The sequence below is a fragment of the Cryptotermes secundus genome, unplaced genomic scaffold, assembly GCF_002891405.2.
Source record: "Cryptotermes secundus unplaced genomic scaffold, Csec_1.0 scaffold215, whole genome shotgun sequence".
Classification (NCBI taxonomy): domain Eukaryota; kingdom Metazoa; phylum Arthropoda; class Insecta; order Blattodea; family Kalotermitidae; genus Cryptotermes; species Cryptotermes secundus.
Genome location: NW_019743150.1, coordinates 1,307,466 through 1,320,862, shown reverse-complemented (window position 1 = coordinate 1,320,862; position 13,397 = coordinate 1,307,466). Strand labels below are relative to the sequence as shown.

At 40.2% G+C, this 13,397-nt stretch overlaps 1 protein-coding gene across 7 annotated transcripts in view; it reads right to left on the bottom strand.

Moving 5' to 3' along the window:
- The window catches only part of LOC111873830 (histone-lysine N-methyltransferase NSD2), a 41,308-nt gene that overhangs the window by 4,900 nt on the left and 23,011 nt on the right, over nt 1-13,397 (bottom strand). For 6 of the 7 annotated variants that reach the window (XM_023868821.2, XM_023868824.2, XM_023868825.2 and 3 more), the window contains exons 13-18: nt 10,792-10,937; nt 9,294-9,445; nt 8,922-9,078; nt 7,541-7,751; nt 3,723-3,921; nt 1,328-1,482 (exon numbers count right to left, since the gene is read on the bottom strand). In XM_023868821.2, the coding sequence (XP_023724589.1) occupies nt 1,328-1,482; nt 3,723-3,921; nt 7,541-7,751; nt 8,922-9,078; nt 9,294-9,445; nt 10,792-10,937 (1,020 nt within the window). The remainder of the gene's footprint in view (nt 1-1,327; nt 1,483-3,722; nt 3,922-7,540; nt 7,752-8,921; nt 9,079-9,293; nt 9,446-10,791; nt 10,938-13,397) is intronic. The other variant, XM_023868826.2, reaches the window with a different exon arrangement.

Sequence of the window (13,397 nt, the reverse complement as noted above, 5' to 3'; positions counted from 1 at the left end):
TCATTCGGGATCTGATTCTGCAAGATTGTAGACTGACCATCCAAGACCTCTGTAACACCTTGGGACTAAGTTATGGTACATGTCAACGAATTTTATCAGAGGAACTGAACATGAGGAAGATTGTGGCAAAGTTTGTGCCATGACTGCTGCAAAATGAACAGAAGCAGCATTGCTTTGAAGTCTGCAGGGAACTTCATCAACAGCTTCAAGGGGATCCAAACTTTCTTTCGAAAGTTGTCACTGGTGACGGAAGTTGGGTTTATGGCTATGACCCTGAAAGTAAGCAGCAATCATCACAATGGAAGAGCCCTTCTTCAGCTCAGCCAAAAAAAAAATTGACAAGTCAAGAGCAACATTAAGTCCATGTTGATCTGTTTTTTTTATACTGACGGGATTGTTCATAAGGAGTTCGTTCCTCCTGGTCAGACAGTCAATAAAGACTTCTATCGTGATGTTCTAAGGTGTTTGAGTTAGGACATTAGGAGAAAATGTCCAGAGAAGTAGCGCACAAACAACTGGGTACTCCACCATGATAATGCATGACCACACACGGCAGAAACGCTGGGATCAGTGTATGCACTCCCAAGGGGACTACTTTGAAGGTGATGGTGCAAAATAAGATCCAGGTAAGACGTAATAGTTTTTATTAATATTGTGACATATTGACCCCTACCTCCCCAGCTGCACGTAGCGGTAACGTAGCACTCGCGTAATAGGCGAGTGATCACCCCACAACTCTCCCCGCGGTGACGTCACGAGCGGAGCCGAAGTGAGCAGAGCGGAGCCGACGTTAGCCAAGTCCCCGCAACCTTGAAGCTATGCAAAGCGAGTGAACAGTGGTGACGTCACCAAGGGGTAACAGCGTCCTAGGCTATACGCCATGTCACACTAGCAACAGCGAGCGGAATAAAAGCCGGCTGAGCAGCAAGCGAGAGTGAGTGTTATCAACAGTGCTCAAGGTAGCAGCCTGCGAGTGTACGATAACTAAGAAGTCAGCGAGTGGAAGACTTATTGTGTTCTTTCGAGACTTAGTGAGTGCTGTAGTACAGTTATACTTGGAGTGTGTAATTCAGGGAGATTTGTATAGCTCCTGCGTTATTAGTGCGTGAAGATTTTGTTGTAGGGTTTGTAAACTGTGGAAACCCGTAACTGTGTGATAATTAATTGTAGCCGTTTCTTGTAGATTGTTGAATAAACCAATTAACAATCTCTATGGCGTATTCAGTAACGAAACACGTTACAATATATTTCGGGAACTTTTGGATTGCACCACGTATTATGCTAACAGTAACATCTGCAAAATTAGTCAAGATGGTAGTAGAATTACTTTATCATGGTCCTTGCACACCAACCCAGCTGTTGGATGTACTCTGATGTTCCCATCGGCATGCTGAGGACAGAATGAATTGGGGCAAAAGCCACATCGTCTAACGGTACGCTTGTTACACTCATTGCAACGATGCCACGGACAAAGCCATTTTCCTGTAAAATTTAAAACAAAATCATAACACTCATAATTACATTAAACAGAACCCTTAAAATATCACAAGCCAAAATGAAATACAGCTAACTTACAACACACTGATCCATAATTACTACACAGAATGAAATGTTATGTAATCTCTGCAAAAAGCAAATGCACATGGTACGGTGTCATCCAGCTGTATGTTTCATCTCTGAAACTACTGAATGGATTTCAATTAAATTTAGAATTTCAGATCTATAGCAAAATTTGTTTGTCAAACTTGATGTTTTGCTATATCACTCCAATTAAACCCTATTGCATGTGAAACAGAAATTAAACTTTAGTTTCTCAAACAATAACTCATCATACAAAACAGCAGAAGATAAAAAGGAAATACAAATCTTATTAATGTCTTCAGTAGTATTCCCAGAACTATTTCATGATTTAATCATATTCATTATGTCCCTGAAAACAATCAGGCTCAGTGCCATACAATGTTCATTACATCCCAATGTTTCTACAGGCTGTGACAGTTGTTGCACATAATTATTTCTCAAAAGATGGCAGCATCATACAACACTCTTTGACACAGCTTTCTAAATAAAATCATATATGTCATGCTAAGTAACATAAAATGCATTTTCAGTCATGAGTCAGATGAAGTCGTTACTTTATGTGATGCTCAAATCCAACATTTTCTCAAGAACGCTCATTGTACAAAATATCTGGCACAACAAAAAATTACTCTCACTAAGACCCACAACTTTCATTTGAAAGTTGTCCTTCATTTCAGTTCACACTAAACCCACATAACATCTACTATATGTGAATTTCAAATCATCAATTCATCACGTGCGCCCACACACACACACACACACCAGTCGTCTCCTGGTAACAAAATTAAAACACAGGAAATATAACAGTCTCACTGAATTACACACTCCAAATATTACATATAAAGTCTTTTCTTCACAGCGCCACTCTTAACTACACTGCACTGCACTGCACTGCACTCTGTACTGATCTAAGCTACAACAGGTCTTCATTATATAGGTTCCACATGGGCAACATACAAAACATAAGTGATGTGATTCCTAGCCAGCGAGTTCATTGGTGAGCTGAATGTTGCCTGAGCTGTAACATTTGTCCACTGATACACATCTTCCACTGTTGCAGGTTTGAAAGTGTTTACTGAGCCATTGCCTAGAAATGCTTAGAGCAAATCCGTTACATCATGTAACAAATCATGAGCTAACATATTGTGACATGTTGATCCCTACCGTCCCAGCTCCACGTAGCGGTAACTTAGCGATCGCGTAATAGGTGAGTAATCACCCCGCAATGCTAATCAAGCGCGGTGACGTCACGAGCGGAGCCGAAGAGAGCCGAGCGGAGCCGAAGATAGCCGAGCCCCCGTAACCTGGTAACTATGCAATGCTAATCAACAGCGGTGGCGTCACACTAGCAACAGCGCCCTGGGCTATACGCCACGTCACACTAGCAGCAGCGAAAGGCTATATAAGTGGACTCCACAGCCGTCGAAGACAGTTCAGAGTTGTACGGCAACAGTTATACCGTGGATATCGCCGAGTCGAGACGTAGAGTCAGCCAGTCAGTTGTATTGTGGCATTTGGAGTGTACTAATTGTGATACTGCAGATAGCAGTAATCGTAAATCTGTAATTTGAGTGATTGTGAGAGCGGATGTGAAATAAAGTTCGCTATATAAAATACATCGTGAACTTATTTGTCGCGTCATACGCCCGATACGCGACAATATCTTCTGACTCTGTGCAATGATAAATTATCCAGGAAGCAAATACACTAAGAATTTTTTATTGTATGAATAATAACTGTGGTATCTATAGTGTTTTAACTTTGCAACATCAAATGTGTACTGTCTTCACTCACTTGAACATGGACTATGGGTTCAAATCCCACTCAAGACATGGATGTCATTCTGCGATTATTCTGTGTTTGCATTGTCCTGTGTAGCTCGAGGACTTGCAACGGGCTGATTCCCCATCTCAGGAGTTCTACAGACTGTCTTAGGATTAAGAAACTGAAGTAAGACACAACATTTCATGAATGCCCTATGCACCAAAGGGGGAGCAAGAGGAAGGAGGAGAGGGGGGAAAGAGAGAGAGCATCAAATGTGAACCTGCAATAAATGAACATCAAAGCCAACATCATACACAAACTAGCAGAGAGCACAATGGAATTATTTTAGAAGTTATTACAACATATACAGTTCTCACCTTGAGGGGACCTTTTTAGCTTAAGGCAGTGAAGATGATAACCTCTGGGGCATGTCTTGTTGTCACAGAGTAGCAGTTCTCCACCCCCACCACAAATGAAGCATGTATCATCCTTCACTCTGACACCAGAATGTCGTTTCTTAGCTCGTTTTGCCAAGTTGTGTAACTCTATGCGAGGTTTCTTGTCCTCTTCTATCTGCTAATAGAGGAAACAAGATCTAAGACAGCAAGATATCAAAAGTTTAATACTGTCAATACCAAAATTTGTCAAGAAAATGATCCTTAGCCAGTTCCATCCACAATCCATCCTCACAACATATTTCCTTACAGTCCACCTTAACGTTTTATTCCTTCCTTATCTTGGTCTTCTTAATGATCCTTTTCCAAGAAGTTCACCCATAAATATTCTCTATAAATTTACACATTCTCTCAACCAAGCCACAGGACTGTTTTATCTTAATATAATTTTTCACAACCATGTTGAAACAGGAAACATTACTGCATTATATACAGAGTGTCCAGCCTTAAATGTCAATAAAATAAACTATGTCATCTGTTCAAAAAGTTCCAGAACTTTTGAAATTGCGCGCCATTTCAAATATCGCAGGACACACTCTCTACATGTGACTGAACAAATAGCTCTAGGGCAATGACTAATCACAGAAGGATGACACAGCAAAAAGGATGATAATTAGGAAATATGCCACTAGGCAGCACAACTTACCAGACATTGCTAAGATGTCAAGTTGGCACGATATTTCAGAAGTTCTGAAACTTTCTGAACAGACCACATATTATACAGCTTTTGACAATTGGTGTATGAGATAAATTTGTATGTTTTGAAACACTGCAACTCACCACATTTTTTCTGCGCTCAACAGATCTCAATACGGACATCATTTGTGTTACAGCACACTTCAAGGTTATACATACACAGTGTGTCCAGGATCTATTAGGATTGCCCTGCAATGCCATCTGTTGGAGAGTTGTGGCATTAAGATTCTTGAAGTTTCAGCTGTGGATGTCTATAATTTCAAAGCGCAAGCACCGCTGCATCATGTGTTTTCACCTTGAATGTAACAGTACTGTTCTGACACTCGTCGGAAAATGGCAGTTGGACAGAAAGCCAACATCAATTTTGTTTGAAGTTAGGCAAAACAGCTGAAGAAGCATACAAAATGATGAAAAGTGTGTACGGTAGTGATTGTGAGTCGCTCAAGCATTTTTCGATGGTATGCTGTATTTCGTGACGGCAGGGAGGACATTGTAGACGCTCCACATGCATCAAAGCTGAGAACAAGTCGCCGTGAAGAGAATGTGAAAAAAGTGACCGAAATCCTTGAATCAGACAGATGTGTTTCTGCAAGACTCATCGAGGAGATTTTGGGAATACCAAAATGTACTGTGCATCAAATTTTGACCGAGGATTTGGGCAAACAGAAGGTCTGTGTGTGGTTTGTACCGCACGTGCTGTCAGGCGATGAAAAAATGCCAGAGTGGAACATTGCAAAGACATGTTATGGTCGACCCAAAGTGATACAATATTTACAAAATAGATTGTTACTGGTGACGAGACATGGTGTTTTCAATATGAGCCTCTCAGAAAGGCACAGAGTGCAGCGTGGTTGAGCCCAAAGAAGCCGAAACCAAAGAAAGCGTGCATGCAAAAGAGTCGAGTAAAGACACTGCTAACCGTTTTCTGCCAGAAGGTCAAATAGTGAATTCTGATTATTATCTCAGAGTCCTCAATCGTTTGTGGATGAGAATTCTTCAAATTCGACTTGAATATCGAAAGCAAGGTTCTTGGTCTCTCCTTCACGACAATGCCCCACCCCACAAATCGAAGATCATGCGTGATTTTTTGGCCAGAAAAGGATCACAGCCCTTGATCGTCCTCCGTATTCGCCAGATTTGGCTCCAGCAGATTTCTGGTTGTTCCCAAAAGTTAAGTTGACGATGAAAGGAGACCGTCACAACACTATCCAGGACACCCAAAGGGAATGTACCGCAGTTTGAAATGTGATTCCACAAAAGGAGTACAGTGACTATTTTCGAAAACTTTCCAATCAATTCCAGCTATGTACTGATTCAGAAGGAGACTATTTTGAATAAAAAGAGTGACATTTTGAAAATAATTCATGTCTTGTATTTTTAATGAACGCAGTCCTAACAGAACCTGGACACACTGTGTATTCCATTGCTCACCAGGAAGTGGTGAGCAGTGAACTGTTAACACACACTGCAGTTCTAATGATCCTTTCATGAAACACATTATGCACATGTCCTCAATAAACTATGTTGTTTACAAAACCCCAGAAAGAAAAATTTAATGAAGTATAATCTGGAGATCAATGAAGCCAGAGAACTGGGCCCCCTCTTCTTACTCAACAATCAGGAACCTTCCTGTCTATAAAGCCATCAACGTGACAAGGAAAGTGAGGCACTCCGCTAACTGAAAAATTGTTTCCGTAGGTATGAGACACAAAGAAGGGTCCTCCACCACATGAACTTTCTCCCACTCACAGTGAGTTCTTTAAAAAAGAAATGGCCATTAATATCTTTCTTCACAGCAACCTGCATATTGACCTCTGGTAATTCAGGCTTATGTTTAGGAACTTCTTGAGGATTCTCACTACCACATACACAGTATCAGGAATTGTTCCTACTGTTACACAAGCATGTTGCTTCTAGACAAGCAAGCACACAATTTTAGTCTCTTGTAGAACAAGGCACATCTAATTCTAAACCTCCTTGGCAAAGAGACTTGTGAGGGATCCTTTGAAATGTTTTGCATATGCGCATATGTCCTTGGACAGTGAGTGGAGTGGAATTCCATTTCATGACAAGAAGCTCCCTGTCTTTTTCAGATGTTCATCCCAACGCATCACACATCCATGTAAGTTAGTGCTGCATGGTTGGGGTACTAACCAAGCAATAAATTTCAAGGAGCTGACTCCTTATTGAGAACCTGCCAGTTATGCAGCTATTAGAGAACTTCCCAACATTTTATAGAACCTGAAGGCTCATTACCATATTCACAAGAGCCCTCCACTGGTTCCTGTCCTGAGCCAGGTCAATCCAGTCCATACCACCCTATCTTATCTCTCTAACACACTTTCAATAGTTCAGATTATAGTGTCAAATAACAGTATATTTAGAGAACAATGAATCAGGAAGTAAATGGAAGAAAACAAAGTAAAAAAAGTAAAGCAAAAGAACTGTAACAGGCCGTAGAGGCCCATAGGACTGTGAGATGCTGAGATTCCCACATTTTCTAGACAACTGGCTCATAGATGGCGGTAAGGTTGTCAGCCTTACACACCAGCTGGCCTTTACCCCCAAGAATATTCCTGGTATTCATTTTTGTTAAAGGCTGAGCCGACCCCAGGGCCACTGTGCAGCTGGAAGGATTAGATAAATTGAAAAAATTCACCTCATCGAAATTCAATCCCGTGACCTTCTGGCTTGTAGCATAGTGCTTCAACCATCTATGTTACCACGAAAGAAAACAATCATAACAAAGTTTGGGGTTCTGCCCCAGCTCACAGGATAACCAGTCTCTGGGCCAAGATACAAATCCACAGTCTCCCAATTACAAAGCAGGAATGTTATTCACTCAAACCCAATGTTTGATAACAAACTTCTGCGAACTTGTTTCACCCACGTGTGCTCCAGATTCAAGGCAGCTCATCCTCCTTGACAGGATCATTTTGACTTAGCAGTCCCTAAACAAACTGAATAAAATCACCACCTCAGCCCTGGAGGTGCAACTTCTCAAAGCATGTACCATAAAAAAGAAAAACAATACAACAGTTTACCTTATTAACCTTGACCCCAATAAAACCACTACAGTTGGGAGCACCACACATGCAAGGTTTCTTGTCTGGACCAACACACTCCAAGTTATAGTTGAATGTAAGTTCTGTGCCAGCAGGAATATCCATCAGAGCAAATAATCCTACACGTGTGTCTCCATTCACTGTCCATTTCTGTGTCTCGCAATTTGGCTGGCATGAATGGTTCATAAATCTGTGAAATATAAATAATTGTAAATCTGTTAATAACAATCAGATGTCATGTTCTTGACAGTTTTCGGGATGTGATGTCATGCAGTCTGGCAGAAGGTAACCAAAATTTTTGGCAAACCTGCTGTCTGCCTTCAAGGTAGAAGAGTACAAGACATGAGATGACCAGGATCCCGATAAAGGAAAGCAGGAATGAAAACAGGACTGCAGTAGGCCAATGGGTGACAGAGACCCCTAAAGAAACGGGGTGCCCCACCTTGTTGCAGAGACTGTAATAGAGTTAAGGCCAAAATGGTTAACAAACAGTCCAATTCTTAGTCTGTTTCATGTTGATAATTAAAGTTTGTTATGAAATAAATTTTCCCATATCCAGAGGCCATGTAAGGTTAACTGATATTCCAGTAATCCTTTTTGATTCTCCAAACTACGAATGACCTATTCATAGCAAGTGTAGCAACTATGGACACCAGATGCCTCCTCCCTCCCCCAAAAGAATGCAGCATTTTTAAAGGACATGAATGTACAGCGACCGCCAGTGATGTAGTGGTCAGAGTTCCTGGCTAAAGATCCGGAGGTCCCGGGTTCTATTCCCGGCACTACCAGATTTTCTGAGAAGTAGTGTGTCTGGAATGGTGTTCGCTCAAGCCTCATAGGATAATTGAGGAGCTATTTCAAGGAAATAACATCTCCGGTCTAGAAAACCGAGATTAACGACCATGGGGATCGGCTGCGCTGACCACATGACACCCTGTATCCTTAAAAGTCGACACTAACTTCGCCTACATGCGGCAGTTGCTTGGTCGGTATGGTTCACTTGCAGAATACAGGCCACAGAGTTCATCTGTTTTTATGAATGTACAGCCCCACTAACAAAAAACTCGCAATGTGCAGATTGTAATGTAAGTATGGAGATAAAAAGATTTATTCAGTTTGAATCATTACAAACAAAAGTACTTTCTATTTTGCATCACACAATTTAATCTAACATTAAGATCAATAATGCATCCTGTTTTATCTCCACTCTCCTTATATGCTCTCATGGGATCATGAGAAGTACTAAGACATAGGCAAAATACGACCTTTTATCATTAAGAAGGCACGTAATAATTAAGATAAATTAAAATATCATTTACAAAGACCATGTCTGAAGAAGCGCAGGTCACTCTGAACTTACCGTGCAACATTTCCCTTAGGTCCTGCATCCAACATTCTGTCTTTGTCAATAGTCAAAAAGTAATAATTTTCATCCTTCTCCTCATGTTTCCGTGTCATGCGACGCTGATATTCTGCCTCATCGATCATTTCACCTACATATTCGATCACAAAATCTCCTGCACAAAGGATAAACAGATTTTCTCATATGACAGATGATAATACATCACAAAGAAAATAATTAACAGTTGAGAACTAGTGTTGCATTAACATGTCCTGGTTCTGTTACGACTCTCATTCATGTATCTTCCTGAATAAATAACTGTGGGCAAAGGATATGTGGGATAGGCTGATCCTCAGAATGTAAAGAAAATTGATTCAAAGATGAACTTACCTTTGCGAATGCTTTCAAGAGTCTTGAGACCCCAACCTCTGGTTTCTGTCCTATATGGAATAAGAGGTGGGTACAGTCTTTTCTCGAAACACTGATTCCCACATTTCTCTCCTGCCATACATACAGAAGGGCTACACTCCACCAGCAAAATCCTGTAGAGATCAAAATTAAGTCTCACTACCAGAAACAAATGAAAGAAGAAACATCTCTATTGTGGTATGTTAAGAACCTGAAGTGTCCTCTGTGTTTTGCTCAGTATGTTTTTCATACATGTACTAACCATCCACTTCGCAGTGGTATGCACTTCAATGTACCAAACTTGCCTCAATATAACCGCCCTCGAGTATGAGCCACACCCCCAAAATCAATAACAAAATATTATATGCACTTACATCATTGCATGTAACAATCTGAACAATCCAATGTAAGCACATTTCATATTACTCCAAGTGGTTACATACATGTTTGTGTGGAGTGAAAATAAATTAATAAATTACATTAATAAATTAAAAAAAAGACGTACAGTTCGTTTGTTAGGATAGTTGGTAAAACTGATCTGAATTGAGTGTGCATCAGTGTATTGTTCAATGAAAGCTAAAGAATAATTTCTTGGTCATAACAATAAACTACCTTCACTGAATCTACACTATCCAACGGATAAGAACTGGTTACAAGCTGCACCCAAATTTTAAAAGTTGTCTATTTGTGGGGATAAAACTGGGTGTCTTACATTCGAACAAAACAGTACATTCTTTAAACTAACATAATATACAATCTACATGACTTTTTGTTACTATTTTCTAGGCACATTAAAGAAAAGATATTCTTTTTTTTGTGTCTATCTTAAAAATTCGTGATTACATAATATTTTCAATCCTTCCATCTTGCAACATGTCTAATAGTGTAAGATTTGAGGCTTTCACGGCGGTGACCATGAAGAAAGCAGTCTTCTGGGATTTGGCACCGTGTATATGTGGTGTTAACCGACGTTTCGGAAGAACGTATCACCTCCATCTTCAGGGTAGAAGGAAAAATATAAGAAATCCGCAAGTGAAGAGACCGTGAGAACTGGTAAAAGATGGAGGCGATACGTTTCTCCAAAATGTTGGTTAACACCACATATACACGGTGCCAAATCCCAGAAGACTGCTTTCTTCATGTCTAATAGCGTCTGAAAGAGTGATATCATGTAAAAAATGTTCTCTTATATGCCACAATGCTCAGAAAGGAGAAGCAACACTTTTCTCTTTTGACATTTCCTTTTTACCATCAGTTATCAACATTTATCATGAAATACATAAACTACAAACTTTGAAATCCAGCACAATATAAGCATTTTCTGATCTCCAGATTAGTGTAAATGCCGCAAAACAGGAAAATGCCTTCCTGTCAGAAGATCAAAACTTATGATTAAAACTTATTGCTTCTGTCATTTGATACATCTATCACGAATGTCATGTTTTTCAATGCAAAACTGTAATATACAATTCCACTCTACCTGTTGAGACAGTCTGTATCTGGTCCACAGGGATTTGGAGAATTTGGATCACACTCACAAGGAGTCATGCCAGAAAGGTCCATCTCTGTCACCCTCACATTACCCACAGCCCTGTTACTTTTAATCTTCACATACATTGGTGGTTTCTGAAAGAAAAGTAAGATTACAGAACTTAGCCATTATCTGACTATTAGATCTATCTAACCTTCAACTGCCAAGTGCAGCCATAAAATTACCTGCTCAAAATTCCAAGGCTGCTTGTGGTAAATGTAACTGTACAGAAAAGTGTGCAATACTGTCCCTCAAATGACCTTCTAATATCATCAGAAATGTATCAAGTGAAAGCCAGTTCTTTTCTCTAAACATTGGTATGTCACACATCATGCCATCTATTGATATGAATGCTATATGAGTTCTTTTCTCTAAACATTGGTATGTCACACATCATGCCATCTATTGATATGAATGCTAAATGGGTAATGAGCTGATCACTTCAGTTTGGCAGTTCTTTTCTCTATACATTGGTATGTCACACATCATGCCATCTATTGATATGAATGCTATATGGGTAAAGAGCTGATCACTTCAGTTTGGCAGTTTTAATGTAAGGACCCTGAGCCAAATCTCTGACAATACACGGTATGCACAACTGAAATCTGTAATGATCTGAATTCTAACCAGCATGAGCCTGGCTGGTTTCTACCTAGAACAATACAAGTGCAGAAGGACCTAATGTTTAAAGTAATTTTAGAAGAGGCATGATGATTACTATCCTCTGGGATGTGACACTGTGTGGTCTGTTAAGACATTTACCAATATTTTGGAAGAAACTGCTGCCTCAATCTTCAGCGTTAAAGAGTAAGACAATGAAGAAAAAAGTCAGTGATATGGAGTTAACATGAGTAGCATATTTTCCAACAATATCTAGACTCTATAGCAATGAATGGTGGGATGAAAGATGAAATGGAAAGGATTCAGTAAGAAGTGGTCATGGTTGAATCAGGATACTAACCCTGCATTTGCCTGAAGGAACTTAATGCTTAACATGGCATTTGCCTGAAGGAACCATGAGAAACCTCAGTTAACCTTTAACATCCAAATGACACATAAATGTGATGCAAGCAGCAACCGGAGTTGGCTGAATGGCACATATGTGTCGCAGGACACGTGCACTCTCTGGGAGTGCTGACAGTTTGATCTTGGGTTTGAAACCAAAACAGACCTAGGTTAGGTCATGTCAGTGGTTCTATCCTTAGCTCTGAACAAAGAAATCGTTTACCTCGATCCTGGTTTCGAAACTACTCATGTTTATATGACCTGGTCAGCCAAATATAGCCCAGCTTTGTTCTGAGAACTGAAGAGGAAATATTCGTCGGTGCTTGCAGATCAGTGCTTCCAGAGCTTTCAAGGAAGTGTTATGTATTCAAGGATTGGTTTTCATTGGCGAATTATCAGTTAGGAAGTTGGTGTTGGATTGTGTAATATTTCTTTTTCACTTAAAAAGTTAGTGTCAGACTGTCATATATTTCTTTTTATATTATTTTGTGTCTCAGAAGAGGTATAAACCCACTGAGCCAGTATTACTTTGTGAGTAAAACGCATCTTCATCACTGTGACTTTCCGTATCAATGTCAGACTGGCACCTTTTTGACTACTATTACAATTACGTGGAGCAATCCAAAAGTTTCAGAAATTTGAATTTTGCCCACAAATGGTTATGAGTACATCGAAATACCGCTAGGTGTCTCCTCACACATCCTTCTTGAATCAGTGTGGCAAGTGGTGTCGAGTTGAGTGGTTGGGTTTATTGTTGGTGAACGTATTTCCATTGTTGTGTTTCCGTGAGTTTGCAGTTTTGCGATGGCTGACCTGAGAGAGCAGCGTGTCTGTATAAAGTTTTGTTTCAAACTTGGGAAAACCGCTGCAGAAACGCACCAAACGTTGAAGCAAGCTTTTGGTGAAAACAGTTTAGGCCAGACACAAACTTACAACTGGTATAAGCATTTTAAAAATGGCCAAACATTGACTGATGATGATGATCATTTGGAACAGCCGTCAACGGGCAAAACACCAGAAAATGTAGAGAAAATTTGGGATCTGATTCTGCAAGATCGCAGACTGACCCTCCAAGACCTCTGTAACACCTTGGGACTAAGTTATGGTACATGTCAACGAATTTTGTCAGATGAACTNTTTTTTTATATTGACGGGATTGTTCATAAGGAGTTCGTCCCTCCTGGTCAGACAGTCAATAAACAGTTCTATCGTGATGTTCTAAGGCGTTTGAGGAGGATATGAGGAGAAAACGTCCAGAGAAGTAGCGCACAAACGACTGGGTACTCCACCATGACAACACATGACCGCATACGGCTTACATTGTGCAGGAATTTTTGGCTAAAAACAAGATGGCATTTGTTCCCCACCCACCGTACTCACTAGACTTAGCTCCATGCGACTTCTTTCTCTTCCCCAAGATGAAAATCAAGTTGAAGGGGCGATGATTTGATACAGTTGAGGAAATTCAAGCGGAAACGCAGACGGTACTAAACACCCTAAGAAAGAAAGACTTCCAAGATGCATTTGAAAAGTGGCAGAAATGCTGGGAT